The sequence below is a fragment of the Phoxinus phoxinus genome (genome assembly GCF_949152265.1).
Source record: "Phoxinus phoxinus genome assembly, chromosome: 5".
NCBI classification, from domain to species: Eukaryota; Metazoa; Chordata; class Actinopteri; order Cypriniformes; family Leuciscidae; genus Phoxinus; species Phoxinus phoxinus.
The window spans coordinates 39366347-39390313 of record NC_136880.1 but is presented as its reverse complement, the minus strand read 5'-3'; the positions used below and the strand labels follow the sequence as shown (position 1 = coordinate 39390313).

General features: G+C 37.7%; 1 protein-coding gene across 2 annotated transcripts; it reads right to left on the bottom strand.

The window, feature by feature from the left end:
• Nucleotides 1-1165: 1165 nt before the first annotated feature.
• fyco1b (FYVE and coiled-coil domain autophagy adaptor 1b) lies at nucleotides 1166-23918 on the bottom strand. Of its 2 annotated transcripts, XM_079612770.1 has the most exons (18): nucleotides 23787-23918; nucleotides 23193-23293; nucleotides 20698-20804; nucleotides 19495-19620; nucleotides 15771-15877; nucleotides 14040-14183; nucleotides 13531-13624; nucleotides 11039-13132; nucleotides 10871-10963; nucleotides 10274-10380; nucleotides 9987-10154; nucleotides 9680-9823; nucleotides 9156-9349; nucleotides 7561-7681; nucleotides 7128-7223; nucleotides 6178-6388; nucleotides 4445-4554; nucleotides 1166-2497 (listed from the first exon to the last, which is right to left on the bottom strand). In XM_079612770.1, exons 2-18 carry the CDS (start codon nucleotides 23242-23244, stop codon nucleotides 2419-2421), a joined length of 4047 nt encoding a protein of 1348 aa, XP_079468896.1. In that variant the 5' UTR covers nucleotides 23245-23293; nucleotides 23787-23918; the 3' UTR covers nucleotides 1166-2418. The 2 variants fall into 2 exon arrangements, with proteins under 2 accessions (XP_079468896.1, XP_079468897.1); XM_079612771.1 differs by lacking the exons at nucleotides 19495-19620; nucleotides 20698-20804; nucleotides 23193-23293; nucleotides 23787-23918 and adding an exon at nucleotides 19308-19480.
• Between the last annotated feature and the right edge of the window lie 49 nt (nucleotides 23919-23967).

Here is a 23967-nt window from a genome sequence, read left to right as displayed (position 1 = left end):
AAACTGACAGTATGTAGTATATTTTGTGTATGTATGTGTGTGTGTGAGATACACGCATTGATATTCAACTCACATTTTTCTACACACCCTCCCCCAGCTCTCTCTCTTTCTCTCTCTCTGCCTGTATGTGTGTGTAAATCTCTGATCATTGCAGGCTGGTCACAGGATGTGATCTGATTTACAATGGGTTCATTAACCTTGGGAAATGGTCTGGACTCTGCACCACAAACACGCTGTGTTCAGATGGACTTCACGGTGAGATCAACGGCGCTCGCCCTCTGCAGCGCTGCCGTAACCACGGGCAACCGGCATCTGAGCAAGACTGGATGCAGCCCTGGCGGGGAATAATCAATATGCTTATGGACATGCATAGAGACTGAGCTTATCACAGTGAAGAACATACAAATATTCCTGGAGCAGATGGCAATGCCACGAGAGTGTATTATTTACATATCATTTAAAAAGGCTTTGATATACAACAAGAATTATATACTGGCATACAGTGTTGTTATTCTTAACTAAAATTAAAGCTAATATAGATATTTTTTAATTGGATATCTAATTAAGTTTTCTCTCTTTTTTTTTTTTGTGAACAGGGAGACTAATTTATGGAAGCTTGTTTCCACCAGGGAATAAAACAATTTAAAAGATAAATGCAACTTTTTCTCTCACAATTCTGACTTTTTTCTCAGAATTGCTTGATATAAACTCACAATTGCAAGTCATAAAGTCAGAATGGCAAGAAATACACTCACAGTTCTGAATTTATAACTTACAATTACAACTTTTTCCTCGCAATTGCGCGTTATAAAGTCAGAATTATGAGATAAAAAGTTGCAATTATCTTTTGTTTTATTCCATGGCGGAAACAAGCTTCCATAGAAACAAGCCTCAATACTAATTTTCTATATCACACACTCAATTTAAACAATTACATATCAATTGTGGGCCTAAGGGGGGGGGGGAATATTTATACCTGTATATACAGTTGGGGGTGGTGGGGGTTAAAAAGGGAGTCATGCCATCAGGTAGTTTTATTTCAAAAGCTCCATTTCACTACTGTTATATCACAGCTCTTTACAGTAAAAACCACTGTTAGTCTGATATGCTTACAGTCCTCTGATCAAGCACCATCATCAGCCTCTAAAACACATTCAGAAAGTGCAACAGTGTCAATGCTTTTTATTAAAGTATCAATGCTTCTTATTAAAATTTAGATATCACAAAATGTGCCATTTACAATATTCACCATCTTGAGTTATTGCACTGAGTGGCTGCCAAAAAAATCGTATTTATGCAAATAAAATAAAAAAACAGTCACTGAGTTATTGCTTATACATTTTTGCCTGGCGTCAGCTGAATGGAAAATGCATTTTTTGGTTGATAATAAACAAGACTGCCAGGAACTGGAGTTGCCTCTTATTACAGTGTACCTTTCAGAATACTGATTTCATGTCTGCATAGAAGTCTTAGTTGACTTATAAAGCATTTAAAAAAGCCCATGATGCCCAGAATGTGAGATATACTAATCTCACAAGAAAATATATTAGTTTCCAATCTATAGACACAAATTCCTCCATATTTAGCATCCGTGTTACTTATATTGATATTATGGTATAAAAGAATGGGTAAAACTTTACAATAAGGCTTCATTGGTTAACATTAGTTAACATGAAATATCAATGAACAGTACTTCTACAGCATTTATTATTCTTAGTTAATGTTAATCTAAACATTTACAAATACATTTTTAAAATCAAAAGTTTTAGCATTAGTTAATGCACTGTGAACTAAGATGAACATTAACATTTGTATTAACTGACATTACCAAAGAGTAATAATGCTGTAAAAATCACTCATGTCAGTTAATCCATTTAATTATTGTTAATAAACCTATGTGAGAAACCTGATGTCGTATAAGCATTTTTAGCATATCTACATTCACTCATTTAATTACAAAACTATAATAAAACTCTTCTGTAGTGCATAATCTCCTTCATCTATTTTACTACTGACCACACAGCTCTCTATATTTCACTGCATTTCGGATTTTTTTTTTTTTTTTTTTTTTTGCCATCCATTCCCTTTAGATTTATTGATAACTATGTCAGAGATATTGTGCCATTCTGACTATTAGAGTTTGCCAAAAGTACGTTAAAATCATTCATAAGAGGGATGTGGTTTTTAAATTAGTTTTTTGGAAATATTTACATTTTTAAATAAGTACATTTTTCCATTATTAATAGACCAAAAATGTAAGGGGAGGGGGGGATAACATACTAAATAAAATGCTTCATTTCCTTGTGAAGTCTGTTTTCATATTTCCTTCATGTGATTGTGAAAGCAGCATCATCACCATGTTTGGCTTGATGAATAGACATAGACATGCAGTCCCTTGACCTGACGTGATTTGTTTTCTTATGAAGAACAATCACTTCCGCTGGCTTCCTCTGGCTTCTCTATACTCAGTTTGTACAGGACCTTCTTTGAGACGAACCTGCAAACAGGAAGAACAACAAAACATGTCGTCAGACTTGTAGATAGTTTACTTTGTTCTGAAACAGGGGCTTCATTTGTTACAATATTGCATTTTTTTCTTGGTTTGGTTCGCTTTCTTAGGGCAACATTTCGAAGCGTACCAAAATATGTTTATGCGAGTCACATGTGAGTAAAACTGTCCTCTTATTGGTCAGCATTCACCTGTTTACGTTCCTTTGCGTCCTCCCTTAAAATGTATTGAAAAGTTAGTTTTACAGCTTTATCTGTAGCTGTCGTGACACAAGCAAACACTTTTACAAATGCTGCCGTCATTCCCGCTTTAACTGATAAGTGATATATATATATATATATTAGTATGGTGTAGGCAGGGCCTCCTTTTGTGGGCCAATACAGCGTCAATTTGTCTTGGGAATGACAGATACAAGTCCTTAACAGTGGCCAGAGGGATTTTGAGCCATTCCTCTTTCAGGACAGTGGCCAGGTAACTATGAGATGCTGGTGGAGGCAAACGCTTTCTGACTTGCTCCTCCAAAATACCCCACAGTGGTTCAAAACTTTTCAGATCTGGTGACTGTGCAGGCCATGAGAGATGTTTAACTTCACTTTCATGTTCATCGATCAAGTCTTGCTGTGTGTATTGGTGCATTATCATGCTGATACACGGACGGCACCCTCTTCAGGTTACAATGCATTAGGTGCACACGGTCCTCCAGAATGGTTCGGTAGTTCTTGGCAGTGACGTCAAGCACAGTAGGGAATGCCAGGATATTGCAGCCCAAACCATCAATGATCCACTCCTGTGCTTCACTGCAGGCACGCAACAGGGCTGTTTGGAGCTTCTCCACACTGTAACTCCCACGGATGTGGGAAAGACTGAAGGTGAACTCATCAGAGAAGGTTTCACACATTGTCCAAGGCCCAAGATTTGCAGTGTTGGCACCAATGAAACCGAAACTTGCCATTGGCATGATGAGTGACCATGAGTTTGGCTAAAGCAGCCCGACCATGAATATTGACTCTGTGGAGCTCCTGATGAACATTTCTGGTGGAAACTGGAGAGTCGATGTGAGCATTTTATTCTGCAGTGAGGCTGCAATGGTTTTCTGTTTGTTTTTTTGATACAATCCAGGTTAGCACCTCGACATCCCTTTCAGACAGCTTCCTCTGGTGTTGACAGTTACTCCTGTTGGATGTGGTTCGTCCTGCGTGGTGGTATGGCAACATTAAGTTGGATACCGTGGCTCTCGATACACCAAAAAGACTTCCTGTAGCGAGAAGCGCACCAACATATTGTCCTCTTTTGAGCTCTATGTCTCCCATGATGTTGTGTGGATTGCATATTTTATGTATAGCTGTGCAAATTCAACCGTCACAGTCGGCTCTTACTGATGGAATGTAAAATCAGTGAAGATTGGTGGCCATGGATATGTAAGCATGAAACCTCCAACACTATATTGGCCAGAGTTTAATTTTAAATTGTCCAACTCTTGTATATATACGTATTTATATCAGTTTATAAATTATAAAGCAGTTAGAGCGGGAATCAAGGATTCGTCAGAACAGTATTCTTGCAATGCACGGAGAAGAGCAATTACACAACATTTTAGGATGAAGAGACACTCTTTGGTGTTCAACTGCGATAACTAATATGCTCACTCACAGAGTCAGACACGGCTGCTTTTGATATAACATATTTCCCGTTATGAATTATGATACCGCATGATTTGTTGCTCCAGACTCACTGGTAACTTTTTAACCAGGCCGAGACCACCTCGTTTAGCCAATATCGGAGCGATTGTTTTGGTGCGGATACAAGCGTGATTGCCGTGTACGCCTAAACAAACCGAACTAAGAGAGAAAACACACCAGGTTCCGAAACGAGCCTGATGTGAAAACGCACTAAGAGAGAACGACAGAAGAGAAATGAACTGATCTCAGTACGAACCTGGAGAAGGAGTTGTCGAAGATAAGGGTGTATTCTCCAGTGTTCCTGACCTTCAACTGACCCTGAATTGTTTCCTTATGAGAGTTGCATCTTGTCAGAGGGATCAGAACCTGAAAAAGAAGAACCAGGTTTTAGGATCCATTCATTATTACACTAAGATTTCTAAAGCTATCCAGATGTCATCGCCACAGGAGAGAAGTGCTGTGGTCTCTTTTTGTCAACACTCACTGCAATGTGTGTTTGACAGATATAGCCATGTTAATTTTAACATTTTAACAATCTGTAAAATTGCTGATTAACTTCTCCAGTTAAGGTACCGCATCTGTTATTCACGCAAGCAACGGCTTTCGACATCGAATATATTTATTGCAACTGCTTCACACACCACTGGGAAAATACTGTTAAAGTCTGCTGTAACTGTCCAGAGATTATTGTTAATGTGTTCTGCTGGAAAACTTGTATATAGTACTAGTTTGTTAAAATTGTAAATGATGTAGAGTAATTGCATCAGCTCCTACAGAACACTTGTCTAGCTCAAACTCCATGACCACATCTTATATTAGAGCAGTGGAACTGTTAAAAGTTGCAGCTTTGTTCACACATAGCATTATCATGGGACTTTTCTGCTGAATCCAAATCCCCTTTGGACCTCAAGGTATCTGTCTGCAATCAGACATACATCTAATATAGTAGTACAGTATACTATACAATAATATAAATGCAGTTTAAAAGTCTGGGGTCTGTAAGATTTTATAATGTTTTGAAACAAGTACCTTGTGCTCACCAAGGCTGCATTTATTTGATCAAAACTACAGTATTAATGTGAAATATTATTGCAATTTATGCAGTTTTTAATTTTTTTAATTTTAAAATGCAATTTATTCCTGTGATGCAAAACAGAATTTCCAGCACCTGTCTTCAGTGTCACTTGATCCTTCAGAAATCATTTCTAATATGCTGATTTGCTGCCCAAGAAACATTTCTTATAATTATCAATGTTGAAAACAGTTGTGCTGCTTCATATTGTTATAGCTTTTTTGGATATTACATTGAGTACATCAAGCTGTAGTAGTATCTTTCTAAAAGTGATGTTTAAAATAATAACAACAAACGCATATCTTTTGACAAATGCATATAAAAAACATGGACAAATATAAAGTATTATGTTACTATATTTAAGTCTAAAATCACTCAATTCTAGGAAGGTTTGATATGTATATGTGCAGTAACTGAAGTAGAATGCTAACTGTAATCTAACTGAAATCAAAAAACAAAAAGACGTGATGTGGTACAGGTGAAACTCGAAAAATGTGAATATCGTGCAAAAGTTCATTTATTTCAGTAATTAAACTTAAAAGGTGAAACTACTATATTATATAGACTCATTACAAGCACAGTGAGATTTCAAGCCTTTATTTGTTATAATTTTGATGATTATGGCTTACAGCTTATGAAAACCCCAAATTAAAAATTTGAATATTGTGAAATATACATAACTGTAAGCCATAATCATCAAAATTATAACAAATAAAGGCTTGAAATATCTCACTTTGCATGTAATGAGTCTATATAATATATTAGTTTCACCTTTTAAGTTGAATTTCTGAAATAAATGAACTTTTGCACGATATTCAAATTTTTCGAGTTTCACCTGTATATATTAAAAAAGACATTAATTGGTATAAATATACATAGTTAAAACATCAACAAGCTATATCTAATCAGTACATTACCTTGGCCTCTTCTAGAGGCGTCTCTGTGTTCTCTCTGTACACCACGCTGAAGGCGATGCTCTTGGGTTCAGAGGAGAAGACCCAGCTGATCGTAGGACCCGGATGTGCAGCGCTTATGAGAATGACACTGTAACAGCTGGACTTGATGAAGAGTTCTCTGGACATATCGCCAAACTGATTCACGTCCTTTACACTGAACGGCACAGACAGCCTGTGAAACACAACATCACTGATGTCACCGTTGCTGGTCATGGAAATTAAGAAATACTGCAATACTAGATTCAATTTGACATTATTTATTTTCATGACAAATATGCACATTTCTCCATTCAATTCTCATTAACCTAATGCATCCTAAGTTTTCCTTTTGAGTTTTTTTATTAAATTCTTATAACTAATAAAAACTGCATAATGATTATACATAAATTAAAAATGCATAATATATTTTTAATTTATTTAAAATCAGCATAAATTAAAGGCAGTTTAATAAATACTTTACAACTTACTGTAAATAATACAGTATATAATTTTTTTCCACATTTCAGTAAACAAATGTGGGTACGGTAACACTCCAGTTTAGGGTCCAAATCTCACTATTAACTAGTTGCTAATTAGCATGCATATAAGTAGGATATTAGCAGTTTATTAGTACTTATGAAGCGCATATTAATGCCTTATTCTGCATGACCATATTCTACATCCCTTAACCCAACCCAATACCTAAACTTAACAACTACCTTACTAACTATACATAATTACTTTTTCCATTAAAGTAATAGGTCAAGAATTTAAAGGGGAAAAAATGTGATCCACATCGCTGGTCATGGGAATAAATAAACATTGCAATACTAGATTTATTTTTTGTGAGTGAAATAATAATAATAACAATAATTTAGCAAAAATCATAAAAGGCATCAGGATCCATCATAAGCATTGTGTGTCTCACTCACGTCATCTCTCCAGATTTCAGCAGGCAGATCTCAGCATCCTGAACAGAGCCAATCAGCTCGTCTGAATCTTCTGTGCTGGCGATGTCACTGCTGCTTCTGAAAACATAATATGAAGTTACATTTAATTTCCTGTCATACACTTATTTAATCACAGAATAAAAAAGTGCACATATCATACCAAGTGATACAAATGAAATTAAAACAAAGCCAGAAAGTTTCAATATCCTGTAGTTTACTTAGCAGCACATTAAGATACACTGGCAGGCGCCATGTGTTCATGTCAAATTTGCTCTGATAAATAAGTCCAATAATGAAACTGAGTTCAGCTCAGCAGGAGCAAATTTAATTTTGTTTGTTACTTCAGCACAAATTCAGAGTGTTGTGTTTAGTGCAGAGAATCTGTGCTAACAAGACAGGTGTGTGTGTGTCTCACAGCTGTTGTGTCTCTGGTGACAGTGCAGTGTAGTATGAGTCGCTGTCATGGATACAGTTCACCTCCTCTTCTGTGATGATGTCATACACTGCGTCATCTGGCCGAGGGGACTTCAGTGCCCCTGTGAGGACAACAGTCATGTTACAAGCAGAATTAAAGGGGACCTATTATGCCCTTTTATAAAGTCTTGATTTTGTTTTTGGGGTCTACTAGAATAGGTTTTCATTGTTGAATGTTCAAAAACACATTATTGTACACGCATTTTACATTGTTACAGCACTTCTCTTCCCACTCTGTCAGAAACTATGGCTGCAACAGAAAACTTAGGCAGCTGACTTGTTCCCTCGCTGCCCTATCAGGCAATGACTCTGCAGGGAGCGTCTGTGCATCAACGAACCTCACAAAACTGATTTCAGACAGACTTCTGAGCCAGCGTAACGGTTTAATGAACTACGGTAAAATAGAGACAGCTTTGGTGAAAACTAAGTGAATATTTAATTACTACCATGGTAATTTCTCTCTAGAAATGACATCAGAAGTGGAAAACTGGTCAAAAATGTAAATTTTCACACAAACTGACCACCAACCACAACTTTCAGAAGCCATCTTTTAGCTCAACTGTCACAGAATGTAAAGCACAGGATTGTGGGATATCAGAGGCAGTGAAGGATACATCTATGCTGCCTTCAAACATCGATCAGATGAAGGTATCTCAGGAGACAGGATGTGAAGCTCTGTGCTCTGATTGGTCAGCTGGACCAGTGTGTTGTGATTGGTCAACCAAGCGGGTTTCAGAAATGTCACACACCCTTACCACAACCACGAGTTTTATCACACTACTAACGCAACTTAAACAGGCCTCACCCTCTTTTTTTGCATATACTTTGCAGGAATTATTTACATGATGAATACTATGACGTGTTCGTTCCCTGAAGAAAACTCAAGACTACAATGGAGGAGTTTCAGGGAGTTCAGAAACAGTGACACTGATATATAGAGAATAACTCTCACTGGAGGGACTTTGTAACTTTGAGGAGGACTTTGTAACTTTTTGTAACTTTGCAGAACTTTTACATGCTCAAACAGCAACAATACACACTAAAGAAAGTTGAAAAAGAAAAAAAAAGAAAAAAAGAGAAGTATAATAGGGCTCCTTTAAGTACACAAAGCAGATTGTCTATTCACTATTGTCTATTCAGCTATCATATTCAACCAGTATTCATTTGGATTTGACATTTAAAGGGATCGCTATCTAGATTACATTTCAGTCGTATCCGACTCAGTCTCTTGCCAAATGAAGAATGTTTTTTTTGGCAATGTACCAGGTCTTTCCCCAACCCTCCCCATTACATGGTCTGGGACTCTCACACACATATGCGCATGCACACACACACGCAATTAGAACAGACTCCTGGTTCAGCCGGGACATATCATAACAGTGCACAGAAGAATAACGGCCAAGGTCAGGATTTTCTTTAAATAATACATACAACTTTGGTTGTTTTTTTACCAAACCCTTTTGTATACCCCCAGAACACTTGGAATATATGACATGTCACATCAGAATGTCAGTTTTGAGCTCTATAACATCTCACCAGGGACTCTAGGTGTGCTGGTTCGGGTTGGGCTTGACATTGAGCGTAAAAGACCACCCAGATTTTCCTTTGGGTGGCGCTCTTGTCCAGCACTGTGCTGAGTGAAGCAGTCCTTACAACAGCGCTCCTTACCACCGCCTTGGACACTCACAGCATAATTGCAGCAGTAGTAACAGAATGGGCGCCCACATATCCTGCCAAAAAATATAGAAAACTCAAACATACACCACCTTTTGAGGTTGAGGTCAGTAAGATTTGTTTTGTTTTTTTTAATGAAATTAATAATTTTATCAGCAAGGAAACATTACATTTCTCGAAATAGACAAAAGTGAAGACATTTATAATGTTTAAAAAGATGATATTTAAAATAAATGCTGTTATTTTGAAGTTTAAATTCATTATGTGAACTTTTTTTTACTTGGACACTTACTCCATTGCATCTAGCTGATTTGAATGCAAGAACATGACATTTATAACAACAAGATAACAAAATAATTGTTTCCCCTTAAAGTTTCACCCCTGACCTGCAGTTGTGTCTGTGCAGCATCCAGCCGAAGTTATTGCGGCAGCTCAGGCAGTATGTGACGTCTCTGTCTGTCTGTTCCTCAGCTCTCAGTTTCTGTTCAAACTCCAGTGCATCTGACTTCTGCCACAGTGCATCTTTCTCCCTACAGGGGGTGCCAAAGTTCTATGAAGAACAGCTTGCAACAATTTAGCAGGTACAATAAAGGAATTTTTAAGTGCAGATTTTGGGTTGTAGGTAACATATCTCCTGATGTGTTAGATAAATGTGAGCATAAAAAAACATTAGTAGGTAACTGTCTAAGTCACCTTATGAGCTCAACAAGTCTCTCCCCCAGGTTCTTTTTGGTACGATAAAGGTCATCAATCTCAGCAGACATCTTCAGTTCAATGTCTTGCTTCTCAATTGCACTTCTGCTTAAGTTCACACCCAGTTCATGACAGGACTTCTGAGCAAGTGCCAGTTCCTTCTCAGCTCTGACAGAAACAGGGATCAGGCCTTTATCAACTCTTGTTTTGTTTTAGTTTTTTTTTGTGTTATGTGCTTACATTTGTAATATATGGTCTACCTGAAAAGCAGTACAGAAATCTCTTACCTTGATAAGTCCAGTCTGAGGTTCTTTATCTGTTCCTCTTTCTGATGAATTATAGTTTCAGAATCAACAAGGGCATTTTTCTTTTCGATCATCTGACTGTTGACAGACTTTACAACAAAAACACACGGAGGCAAAAACCTGTTTATTTTCCAAAATGCAAGTCTTCTGATCAAAATAATTCAGAGAAATAATTCCTAATAATAATTCAGTCACATGCTAAATACTTAATAATTTCAATAACATTATGATAGCCTAAAGGGCCATTCACACCAAGCATGATAACTATAAAGATAACTAAAATGATAATTATATTAGTCCACCACTTCAAAGCATAATAATGTTTTGTTTATTATGAGCACACACTGAAGCTTTAAATGCTCAAGCTTTTGCTCAATTCAGCGCAGTGGAAAGCATAAGTATGTTCTGTGTGCACAGCCCCTAAAAGCCGGATGTTTAACAGTTGCCAAGACTACGGCAAACTATCCACTGCATTAATATAGGATTCACTTGATTATTTCACAGGTTTGTCAATTACTCCATGTAGTGAAACACCAAGTAATGGGAAAGGGCCTCTAAAACAATCTGAGATCATAATACCTCAAGCTCCAACACTTTGGACTCAAGACTTGAGACTTGCTCAACTTCGTTTTCCAACCTCTTCCTTAGTGCATCCAGTTCCTCATTCAGACCCTTCAGAAAGACATTTATAAACAGTTGTTCAATATGACAAATACAAAACCCATAAGCATTGTTTACTTCAGTTACCTGTATTTGACTTTGATGGTGCACAGCCTCATCGCTCAACTGGGACCTCAGTGTGTCCACTTCCCTCTGCCGGATCTCTTGGAGGCTTTTGGCTTCTTCCTCCGCCTGTTCAAGTCTCTCCTGCAACTTCTGCATGGCTTCTGGGAGTCCCTCGGTCTGCTTTAGCTGCTCTTGGAGTCTTGCATTATCGTTCCTCGTGGCCTCCATCGAATCACTTAGAGTTTCCACCTCCTCTTGTGCCTCCATCTGTAGCTCCTGCACTTTGGTAGAAAGCTCTTCCCATCGCAACTGAGCCTCCTCATTCTGGCCCGTCAGCATGCAAACGTGAACCCCGAGCTCTGCTGTCTCAGTGTTGGCCCTATGTAAGGCCTCACGAGCCTCTTCGTTCTCAAGTACAAGTGTGCTGTTCTGCTTTTTCAACAAGTGAAGCTCTTCCCTCATGGCAGAAATGTTCATTTGGATTTCTGACTGTACCTTGGCCTCCATATCCCTCTCTTTTACCAGAGCGTCCTCTCTTTCATGGCAGCGTAGCAGTTCATCCACATGCCTACGGTTTAGCTCTTCCACCTGGGACTTTAGTTGCTCCGTCTGAGCACGGAGGTCTTCTCTGGAGGCTTCTGTCACTTCCTGCAGAGCCTGGATCTTCATCCTCTCCTCTGAGCTTACCAATAGCTGTGCCCGGAGCTCCATGACCTCCTCCTGAAGTCTGGAAACCTCCTTCATGTTGAGTTCAAGTTGGGCCTCAGCCAGAGCCAACCTGGAAGTGGATTCTCCATTTTCAGTTCTTGAGGATTCAATGGCCTCCAGTAGTTGTCTAGAATATGTTCTCTTGTTTTCCTGTGGGACTGTGTCATCTAATTCTTCCAGCCTTGATATACTCTTCTCCCCAAGTTGTTCAATTTCGGTTTCCTCATTGTTCATCTGGCCGTTCTGTATACACTTCTCCAGATTTTGGCTCTCTACAGTCAGTCCAGCTGACTCCAGTCTGCTTATCAGTTGGCTCTCGGAGGCCTGTGCAGTGATCAGTTGTCTCTCTAGAGCGGTCTTGGTTTGTGCCAGCTCTTTGCTGCTGTCCTCATTTCTTTTCACAGTCTGGATTAGCTTGGCATTGATCTCCATTAAACTTGTGCACTGGGTCTTGTACTCTTCCAGTTTCTTGGCTTGCCCTTGAAAGCTCTGACTCTCTACAGTCAACCGCTGGTTGTGATTCTCCAGTTGACGAATCTTCTGGGTACTGGTGGATAACTCATTCATCTTTGTATTAAATTTTTCTTCAAGCACACTTTTATGTTGCAACTCATCTTGCATCCTTTTCTTGTGCTCCTCCAGTTGACTCTCCTGGGCCTCCAATGCCCTTTGCACATCCTGAAGCTGTGTCTGGAGGTTCCCAGTTTCCCGCTCCTTCAGAGATAGTGCACCCTGAAGGCGGTTAATGGTCACCTGCAACTCATCAGCCTGTTGCTTTGCAGTTGTTCGTTCTTTGTCGGCGGAGACTCTACATGTGTCCAGTTTGCCTTCCATCTCCTTTACTTTCTCCTCCTGTAGCGTCAGATCCTGGGAAAGTCGCTCAGCTAGTCTAGCCCGGTCTTCGCTCTCTCGTTTAGACTCAATCCTCTCTTCTTCAGCCTCCTTTAGCTTGGTCAGGAGGTCTTGGATCTTCCAAGCTGAGTCGCAGTAGTTGGCGGTCTGCTGTCCTTTTTCGCTCAGAGCTCCGTCAAGCTTTGACAGCAACTCCATGTTCCTGTTCTCCGCAATGCTCAGCTTGGCTTCTAGCTTGCGTCCTGATGTCTGTAGAGACTCCAGCTCCTGTGTGGTGGTATGGAGAGCCTCCCCTGGGGACTGTTCTCCTTCTCTCTCTTTATTAGGTCCTTTAGCCAAGAGTTGTTCCTGTAGGTTACCGAGTACTGCTCTCAGACCAGCTGCCTCACTGGTGAGCTGCTGGACCTTCTCCTGGAGCTCTTGTTGTCTCAACTCTGATTGGTCAAGCTCAATGCGCAGGTCCTCAGAAGGGCTACAAGACAGCTCGCCCAACTCACCCAGATCACCTAGCAGACTGGAGCCAAATTCTTGGCCTGGAAGAAACTCCTGAGCTTGCTGCATGAGTGGAACATTTTAAAATAAATCAACAGTGACTAACGACAACAGTGAAAAATAAAAAAAATGCAACCTCTCAAACTAGTCCAAATTACTGGTATTGTGGTATTGAATCCAAAATTAAATTGGTGGTACAAATACAAGAAAAAAGACACATCAAATTGAAAATGAACAGCATTCATCGTGGCATGATTCATGTAATGTGTTTTACATAATAAGATTAAGTTCTCGAAGAACTGAGAGCTGATTGCTCAATATTACAGCACATTACTTTTAAAAAAACAGCTCCGCAACATGAAATGAATAAATAAATTAATGAATACATCTGACAACATGTATCCAAATATTGTGAGGATATGAAAAGAACTGATCATTTTAATGCTAATGTGTTAGCAAACCTGTGAGTAACTGCTGACCAGACTGTTGACACTAGAGCAGCGACTGGGTGGTTTCCACACATGGGCAGATGAGAGAGCTGATCCCAAAGTCTTTCTGAATGTGTAAAAAAAAAAACATAATAAGCATGCAATTTGTATTGCTTATTTGAATTACATAGGCTAAAAAAGTACACATTTATGTAGAGCTTAGATAAAGTTACAAAGTCATTGTAGGCAATGCCCTTTTGTTTACTACTTTCCTGATCCCTAATTCATATGCAAATACTGAAAAAATGATTGAAAAGTATTTGGATATACTGAAAAGTATTTGGATTATACGTTTTTGTATTTTTTTTTTTATATGCAAAAGCAAATTTGCTTTAATAAAATGCTTACATATACTGTACCGATGCTATTAAAAACAGATTGTTCAATTCATAGAAAAGATAAAAGAATACAACTGGTTAAATGTGTTAAAGTCAATACTTGTGCATTACTATTGTGATATACATAGATTGAAATTGAATTACCTAGCAAAGGTAGGCCAGTCAGAGTCAAGATCATGACCTCGGGATGCTACATCAAACTGGACCTCATTGAGTTCATACAGGTGGTTGATGATATCGATGTTCAGATGGGACTTCAGGAAGGGACTGCGTTCATAATACCACTCACTGTGATAAACAAAAATCAGTGACCAATCATAAACAAAACTGAAGTCCTCAGGTTTGTTTCTAAGATATGTTATACACTGCATTTCAGTGAATTTAGTTTTGCTTTTATAACACAAACACAGGCCTTTGGGCAGCATATTCTCTGTTGTCAGTATTTCAATACAAAACGCTGACATTACATGCAAGTGTGCTACTTTGAGACAAGAAGTTTTAAAAGAGAAGTGAAAGAGGGTGGAGGAAGAGAAATTAATGTGTGGAAGCGTCAACACTTCTTTTATGCAGCTTTGCAAAAACTGTGATACTGGCGACAACTATGATTTTTTTAATGAATGCATTGATATATGCACTAATGCATCAACATTCTTTAGTCATATGACCATGTTGTGTTATATGCAAAATAAATATTACGTGTAATTTATTGTAGACTAATTTGCTGAAGCCTAAACCTTTTAAAGTTGGTTAGTAGAGCTAATTTCTGGTTTCATGCTTACATGTTCGTGAGAATTCTTCATCACACTTTAGAAAGTCGAGTGTGGTTACGCTTTGCACAGAAAGGATTGTTTACTACTTTGAACTCTCAGGCATAATACTTTGAATGTCACACTGCTACACTCTATCCTCATTACTTCTTTTTCTCATGTTAATTTTTAGTTAATGCCATATCATAAACATTTTACTGGATGTCTACTGGAAATACAAATTATGCTTTGCACTTGAGATAGCAAAACTATGGATTTTGAGCTATGATTCATAATCTTACTGTACATGTATTAAAGGAACACGCCGACTTTATGGGACTTTAGCTTATTCACCGTATCCCCCAGAGTTAGATAAGTCCATACATACCCTTTTTATCTCCGTGCGTGCCGTAACTCTGTCTGAGGCACCCACCGCTAGCCTAGCTTAGCACAAAGACTGGAGGTAAACGGCTCCAGCAAGCATACCGCTCCCAATAAGTGACAAAATAACGCCAACATTATCCTATTTACATGTTGTGATTTGTATAGTCACAGGGTGTACAAATAACAAGGTCACATGAGACACAGCCATCTTCTAACCGTATAGATACTGGGAACTGTATTCTCAGAAGGCGAAGCTCTGCTTCTTGGGCGGAGAGATTTGCGCAACACTCTGAGCGAACTCTCAACTCCTCACCACGGGGCTTCTCAGGTGCTGCGAGCAAATCACTCTGCCCAAGTAGGAGTGCTTTGCCTTCTGAGAATATAGTTCCCAGTATGTATAGGCCTACGGTTAGAAGATGGCTGTGTCTCATGTGACCTTGTTATTTGTACGAGCTATGACTATACAAATCACAACATGTAAATAGGAAAATGTTGGCGTTATTTTGTCACTTATTGGGAGCAGTATGCTAGCTGGAGCCATTTACCTCCAGTATTTGTGCTAAGGGTGCGTCAGACAGGGTGGGTGCGTCAGACAGAGTTACGGCACGCACGGAGATGAAAAGGGTATGTATGGACTTATCTAACTCTGGGTGATACGGTGAATAAGCTTAAGTCCCAAAAAGTCGGTGTGTTCCTTTAAGAGAAGTTCCCATTAAGATGGTCAAATTATTGGTGAACACATTACCATGTGATTTTGTAGTTCATAAGACATTGCTGAAGAGTGTCTGCCAGCCTTTGGTGCACCAGACAGTAGCGGATGAAAGCCCGTCCTTTCCCCAATGACGTCTTCAGCTAAATTCACACAAAATAAATACATAGACATTGCATTTGATAAAAAAGATATACATGTTTTAAAATCAGAAACCTGAGAATGAAATATGTTCATGTTAACTATATATAAATCACACAAGTTTGGCCTGACCACAACACAACAGCTTCAAAAACCAAAAGATCCTTATGATAATGGAATGAGCTACACTGAAAACAAATTTGGTGTAGAAACAATTTTCACTCAGAAATATAATAAACTATTACAAAGATTAGCCTACATTGCATTAAATGTGAAACTTTGAAGTAAAAAGACTGAAATTGTATTCTTATAAAAAAAACTTAAAGTTAAAAATAAAGTTAAAATAAACTTTATTTTATTTAACTTAGAAAAATATTTGTTACAGTGTAACAACACCTGACAATCATTTGAAAAGAAACAATATTACTTAGTTCAAAGGTCAGTGTACAGATTATCTGCTTAAAAAACAAAAATCACTACATAATTGTTTTTTAAATAACTATAATTTTTTAAGTGCTCCTATTATGCTTTTTTGAATATTACCTTTCATGCAATGTGTAATAGCTAAAAGGTCTACAAAGTTTTAAAGATTAAAGAAAAGAAAAATAAAGTGAGTTGTCTCTAAAAAAGTAACAAAAAATGCATAACTTGTAACTTTTTATGGAAAGTATTGTGTCGCGTTACTTTTTCTGGACTGGGCTTGCTTGTTTGTTTTAGAATAACAAAAAAAGTTATATTTTTTGGCATATGTAAAGCCAAAGGCCCTTTCGCACCAAAAGTGAAATGAATAAGCCTCAGGCTGAAGGAAATGCAGATTCACGGCTGTACAGAAGAGGACGCCGCTCAAACAAACCTTTCAGATGTGCTGCCATTCTAGATTGCAGGAAGAATAATAGGATGCAGGAAAAGAAAGTTCAACACTCTCACTTCAGCAATAAAAATGTAAAAATTTAAACACAAATGTGTTGTTTATCTAAAGTCGTTTTTGCTTATCGGTATGGTTGAATTGGATCATCGAAGGTCAGCAGCAAAGCTATTGGCTACTACATAGAGTATATGTGTATTATTTCATATATTTAATTATTGCAGGTTTGTGTGATATTCTGTGTTTGCATTTCATTGTTTTTATTTATTTTGAATCCATTTTTGTGCAAGTGAGATGAGATGAGTCAATGCATGCTCACATTTGGTCTAGAACAGAGGTAGCCAACCCTGCTCCTGGAGGACTACCTTCCTGCAGACTTCATTTCCAACCTTGCTCCAACAAACTTACCTGTTATACCCTGAGCACCTTGATTAGCTGGTTCAGGTGTGTTTGATTAGGGTTGGAGATACAATCTGTAGGATGATAGACCTCAATGAGCAGGATTGGAGACAATATCCATCATGTTTACACAGCACACACAACGCATCTGCACTTGCTCTCAATTTCTCTCAACAAGGGGACAGAAGAGGTGGCAGTCAATAATTGGGAAAACAAAGTAACTTACATTACATATTTGAAAAAGTAACTGATATTCTGCTGATATTTGATACTGATATTTTTTCTTCTCCTTCCCTCTACTTTTTGTATTATGTATTATGTCTATTTGTATTATATTGGTTATGTTGTGTGTGTTAAACAAGTGCAGTGCTGTGGAAAAGAATTTCCCCCTGGGGACAATAAAGTTAAAGTTAAAGTACTAGTAATGTATTACTTTACTAGTTAAAAAAAGTAATGATTATGTAACTTGTGTTACTTGTAATGCATTACCCCCAACACAGGTCTTAATTGCCCGCTGCCAACATCTACTTTGACCCGTCCTCAAACACTGTAGAGTTTGGTGTGTGTTGTCTACATGTCGAGAAGATGCTGTTTTCAGCATCGTTACTATTCGTATCACTGTGTATACAAGTGCTAAGGATGATCCAGAGCTGAAATTTAAATATGGTAATAGGCACTCCTTTTTCCGACACCCGCTGTAAGTGGTAGACCAATCACAACAGACTGGGCCATCTGACCAATCAGACCAGAGTAGGCTTGCGGAAAGGAGGGGTTTCGAGTCTGAATCTTCAAACAAACCGTTTTTAGACTGTCTGAGAAATGAGGTGATGTGCAATGTATATTATGAGAAAATTTAATTAAAAAAATATATAACACTACATTTATTTGTAGACCTTGGATGCATGTAAACCTGTTGTAGGTGATCTCCAAAACAAAATTAGGAACCTTTAAAATGGCATAATGGGGCACTAAAAAAAATCTTATTCTTATTCCTTTTTAGCATTAAAAAAAATAAAACCAAACTTTTGGCAGTCCAATCAAATAGTCAAGAAATCATGTTCAATATTGCTTCCTGCTGGTCTGGCACACTAGAAATGAAAGGTCAAGCTGAGTGCACTGCATAGTGGGATACACTATCCGTGCAGTGAGCTCTGGTTGTATTCTGCACAATTTGGCAAATGTAGTAATAGGACCTCTGGGTATTCCATGTATATAGAAAATGTGTGTAGTACACACACTGCAAACTGAAATTATTGTATGAATAGTATGGTAATATGCCATTCTAAACACAAACAATGTCTGTCTCTGGTACAGTATGGTCAGGCGAACAGATGGAGGATTACAGTGGGTGACCAAAGAGCATAAGGACACCAGATGGAAACGTTACACTACTACAGCTGATGCTGGATTTCTGGATTTGTTCTGGATTCAAGACTCACATAAACCTGCTTTTCAGTGGCAAAGGAATTGTTGTATGTATTAGTGAAAGTTGTTCTTCAAAGGAGAAAAAAAAAAGGAAAATGTTCTAATAATCTATTCAATTTTAAACTGTGAGTAAAACAGGTTAGTGTCTTAAAATTATTCTGTTGGGAACAGTACACAAAGAGAATGATAACATCTCACTAAAGCCTACTCTGAAAAAATGGTACAGGAATGAGTGCGAGAATACAAAACATATACAACTGAAGTTTCGGTGTATGTTGTGGGAGATTGCTGTTGCTAAGTGGTTTCTAGGGTGTACTAGTGGTTGCATACTGGAGCCAGGGTAATTGCTGCTTAGATCCAAAATTGGTCAAATTCGTAATAATATTCTGGTCCCACTCCCAAGGTAAGGCTCAGATCCCTACTTCAATAATTTTTCCACCTAATTTTTGTCCAACCGGCTGATAAATTAAGTCTGATCCCTTAAAAAAGTAATAGCTAACCTCACCACAGCAAGCTGCATGATTTAAGGTATGAGTTGATGAGTTGTGTGCCAAAGTTTAATGCTTAAGCTTAGTGGTTTCTTTCTAACCAAAAGTAATAGTAATAGTTATGAATGCTTTAACAAACAGCACTAAAATGCACCTACCTATGTGTATAATGTACAATTCTTTGGTCAATGAACAGAACAATAATCTTTGCGAGAGCCTCTATTGCTAGTTGAACACCTACAGCACATGACCAACCTGAGGCTGAGTGTCACTGCTTCCTTCTTGAAACCCTCCAGAGAGGTGGAGTTAAAAAAAAAAAAAGATGTATATAAAATGTCAGAAAAACAGCGACATGAAACTGTGAAAGAGAAACGAGAAGGTGTGCTGGAGCCAAACACACACTGGCTGAAGAGAAGAGCTTTGGGCTCGTGCAGTGGATTACCTCGGGGATTGATTTGACAAAGCGAATGCCGTCATTAGCTCCTTTAATCTTGGACAAGCAGTCACAGAAATAGTCCCAGTAGTCTTTCCTGCTGCCCAGAAATGTGGTCCTCTCTTTCTGGTCAAACTGGACAAAACGGTCAACAGGTTAATTTCAAAGCAATCACTCTAAACACGACTTTTGGTTGAATATGAATGCGGAGATCATCAATCTTTCAGGGTCAACATAGAACGTCACGTTAAGATCTACAATAATCTTGTTTAGGTCTAACAACTGACATTCTACATTACATTCCACTTTTGCTCAGGTTAAAACTAGTTCCACCAGAATCTGCAAACTTGTTCCACACTTCCTGATTGTAGGTGAAAATCTGTGGAATGGATATAAATTATTGCCGGATTTTTTTTTTTTAAAAAATGTTATTATTACAAATTAAAGTTGTCAAATCAATTTTGTTCTTCTTAACTAAACCTAAGACTGTAACTATTCAAATATGCTTTCGGTAATTGAAATAAAGCTGAAATAAAATATATATGAATCTATAATAAGATTCATAAAATATGAAGTAAAAACAAACAAAAATGAGAAATGCTGCTTTGGCAAATAGGCTAACTGAAATCAAACAAGTTTAAGTGTAAGTACTATAATTAATAAAACTGGGGTAAAAAGGGATTAAAGCTATACAGGGGAAAAATCATAATAAAAACGACAAAAGCGCATAAGAAAATTACTAAAACTTTAACAAAAAAAAAACTGAAAATATGAAAAATAAAAGAATTCAAAACATTAAATACTTCAATTAAAATTCATTTTAATTGTATTAATTTAACACAAAAAAAAAGTAAATGCTATAAAATTAATCAATTTAATTATGTCCTCTGACTCATAATAGGGAGAAAATAAGTATGGATGAAATTATCAGACACTCATTTAAATATGGGTTAAAAAAAAAAGTTAAACAGAGCTGAAGGTCCTCCACTATTATTGGAAGATAATATTTAAATCCAATAAATGAACATAGATGGGGCAGAGATGTGTAGAACTTTGTGAATTACATCCAATTGAATTCTGTAGAAATTTCTGCTGAATTTTGTAGGTGCAGATTCCATGCGGCCCTAATTTTAACTTCAAGACAGAGTTCAAGATGAACAAAGAAATCTCTCAAGCATTAAATGTAAAATAACTTTAAAAACTGTGGCATACTTGCAGGAGGTACTCCAGTTTATAGCAGAACTTGTGAAGACTGGAACTGTCATCGGTGATGGGCTCTCCAGTATCACAATGTTCTTTGCTCAACTCAGAAACTGCATCTGCAGGTGTAGTGCAATTTACATTCAAATATATGAAGTTACATCAAGAGTTATATATGTTGTTATCAAGGCTTGACATTAACACCCGCCAAATGCATTTCAGTCACTCCTACTAGCCACCTTGGTGGGTTGAAAATTATACATAATACTTACTTTTTTGTCAAAAATATAGATTTTTCAATACATAATATATATCGATACTGAAATATCCGAAACGCTTCCAACACAAATTTTCCGCAGAATAGATAGACGATACCAGCTGCTCTTTCTCGCTCTCTCGTCTCTCACACAAACCCGCCTCTCCTCACTCACTCGTTTAATTTGCTCCGGATGAATATTATTGATGTTAAGCGTTTGAACTTCGGCGTGGGATTGCGCATATTGCACATCATTTTACTCATTCCTGCAGATTTTGTGCTCACACCCAAAGTGCGCACACATAAAGCCGCATCTCAGTACTAAACTGAGTTCTTTTTTGCTCGTCAAATACACACAAAATAATGTCAAAATGCCGGTCTTGGTGAGTATTCACGTAAACACAGTCAGTTCTGTTCAAAGTGAACTTAAACAGTTGAGAAATAAAACACATGTGTAACAGTATAATGGATCAGTGTATCAAGTCTTAAAGTGACAGCAGCCTAATATACCTGCTGCCCAATTGACCGTTCGCAAAGACTCGCCCCCTTTAGTTACTGTTGCTATGTCCGACAAGCTACACCACTCTCACGCCACAACATATAGAGAGCCTAAGTCCCGCCCCTCCGCTTCCGGCTCTTGGGACCTTATTTCGGAAAAAATATGTATGGTAGTCAATGGCGAGAGACAACTTAGCTTTTTATTTCCGTCTGAACTGTGCCCTGAATTACACATATGATGTTTGTCAATTTAAAAGATAATTATGAAAGTCAAGAAAGTCGCAGTTTGTCATAAAACAGAAGAGTAACGTTTAGTTTTATGTGAAAATCGCTCAATGAACTACATCTCTCGTCTCGCACTATACGACACCGTTGCTCGTGTGTGTGCAGTCTGGTACAACACACTCAGGCATCACGGCGTAACGTTACGATTATAACGGAAGACTATAGAAAAAATGACAGACGTTAGCTTCAGTAAAGTTAGCTTCATTCATTGAGTGAAAAGGTATGACGTCACATGTGCGCCTTTTTGGGTTTGTAGTCTTTGTAATTACCGGTACGTATTTTCACAGTCTTATACCTCAACAGTTTTACATCAAACTGCGACATTCTTGACTTTAAAATATATCTTTTAAATTGACAAACATCATATGTGTAATTCAGGGCACAATTCAAACGAGATCAAAATATTTGTTGTCTCTCGCCATTGACTACCATACAATATTTTTCCGAAATAAGGTCCCATGGTGGTTCACCGGAAGGGGAGGGACTTAAGCTCTCTATTCTCACGCAGTGAAAAATACATCGCGGAGCAGAGAAAAGACTGACAACGTGCTGACAGACAGGACATAACAGGTTACTTGTGATATTAAACAAAGTCTCACGTTTCAAATTTGGTCATTTTAAAGAAATTTAAACAATAAATACCGTTTTGTGGCTCTTTAATGTGTCGTGAAAGATCGCTGTAGAGCATCAGTTAAAGCTACGCGTGAACCCATCATCTCTTCCTTCTAGTTCATTTATAGCATCAAATAAACATGAATGAACATCAGAAGAAAGAGATGATTTTCAAAACTTGCTATTTTCAAGTTCAAATCCTCCCATGTTAATTTACTAACTCTCCTGACTGCTTTGCCGGACAAAATGGCGGATGGTGAAGTATGATTGGTCAGATCACCTGTCAATCAAGCTTTCTGCAAAGGGTCAATTGTGAGATAATATTAAAAATATCTATATGACGTCAAAATTGTGGCTAGTGAAAATGCTGAGTGGCTATAACTTTGAAAAACCAATAGATGGTGAGCAAAGAAGTTAATGTCAAGCCCTGATTGTCCATTTTATAAGAGACTGCATGATGTTTGAGTTAAGTAAAACTAGTTCCAAATTTCAGTAACATATTAGGATTTCCATGAGTTACCACTTGATATTTTTAGGCTTTCCATTATGGTGAGACCTTGAACAATCAATTGCACCTCACAGTAATGAGAAATATTAGGCTATATTAATAAATAAACACCCATGAACCAAATTTCACAGATGATCATTTCAACACTGCACACATGCAGATAACATGCTTGTTGAATACCTATGTGTGGGTATTCAGAGTATGTGGGGAAATAATGTGGTGTCTCTAGTTTAAGCTTTATCATTTCCTGGCCAATCACAGTGTCAAAACACTCAGTTCACATGACTGTGTGCATATGAAATAAATCACACTGAGGGTGCGAGGGAGAGACAGAGACATAGATTTTACCATGCAGATCTCTGATTATTCTCTGCAGCTGGTTTTCTCCCACTGTACTCATGGTGGGATGAATATATTAGTGTGGATGGTTCATAAAGTCAACATTATGCCTGTAAAACCAAAGAAAACACAGGGTTGTACTAAAAGAATAAAGACAACAATAAAACAGTGAATCTCAAACTATTTATGATAGTATACGATGTCATAAAAAACATAATATGTTATGATACTTTTACTTTGGATTACAACATAAAAGAAGTATTACATACATTAATTACATTACATTAATACATAATTAATGTATTCGTGATTTAAGCAGGTGCATTACACCTGTTTTGTTTTTAAACGTGGAGAACTTCCATAAATTCACAAACCCTTAGATAATATATTATGACTACCATGATTAAAACACTAAAATAAATTTTAATCTGTAAATGAAACTGAGGAGACTAACTTAACGAACCTGCTGAACTTTACAACTTCTGAACAGCGTATATCGTTTTAGTCATTTTTCAACCATGAACAGTTAACCGTCAGGATAAATAAATGTATATAAGATAAACCGATGTAAATAATGATAAATAGACGTAAATAAAGACATACTTCATACAGTAAGATGATCTCCCTCATCGAGTGTTTACAGTAGATACAACCCTGCTGCCATACAGGGGACGGTTCCTAAGCTTGACTGACAGCACGCTAATCCAATCAGAGGCAGTAGCACATTTGTCCAGCACACCAAGTTTGGTTGCACGATAAAAAAAAAAAACGCAGTTAAACAAGT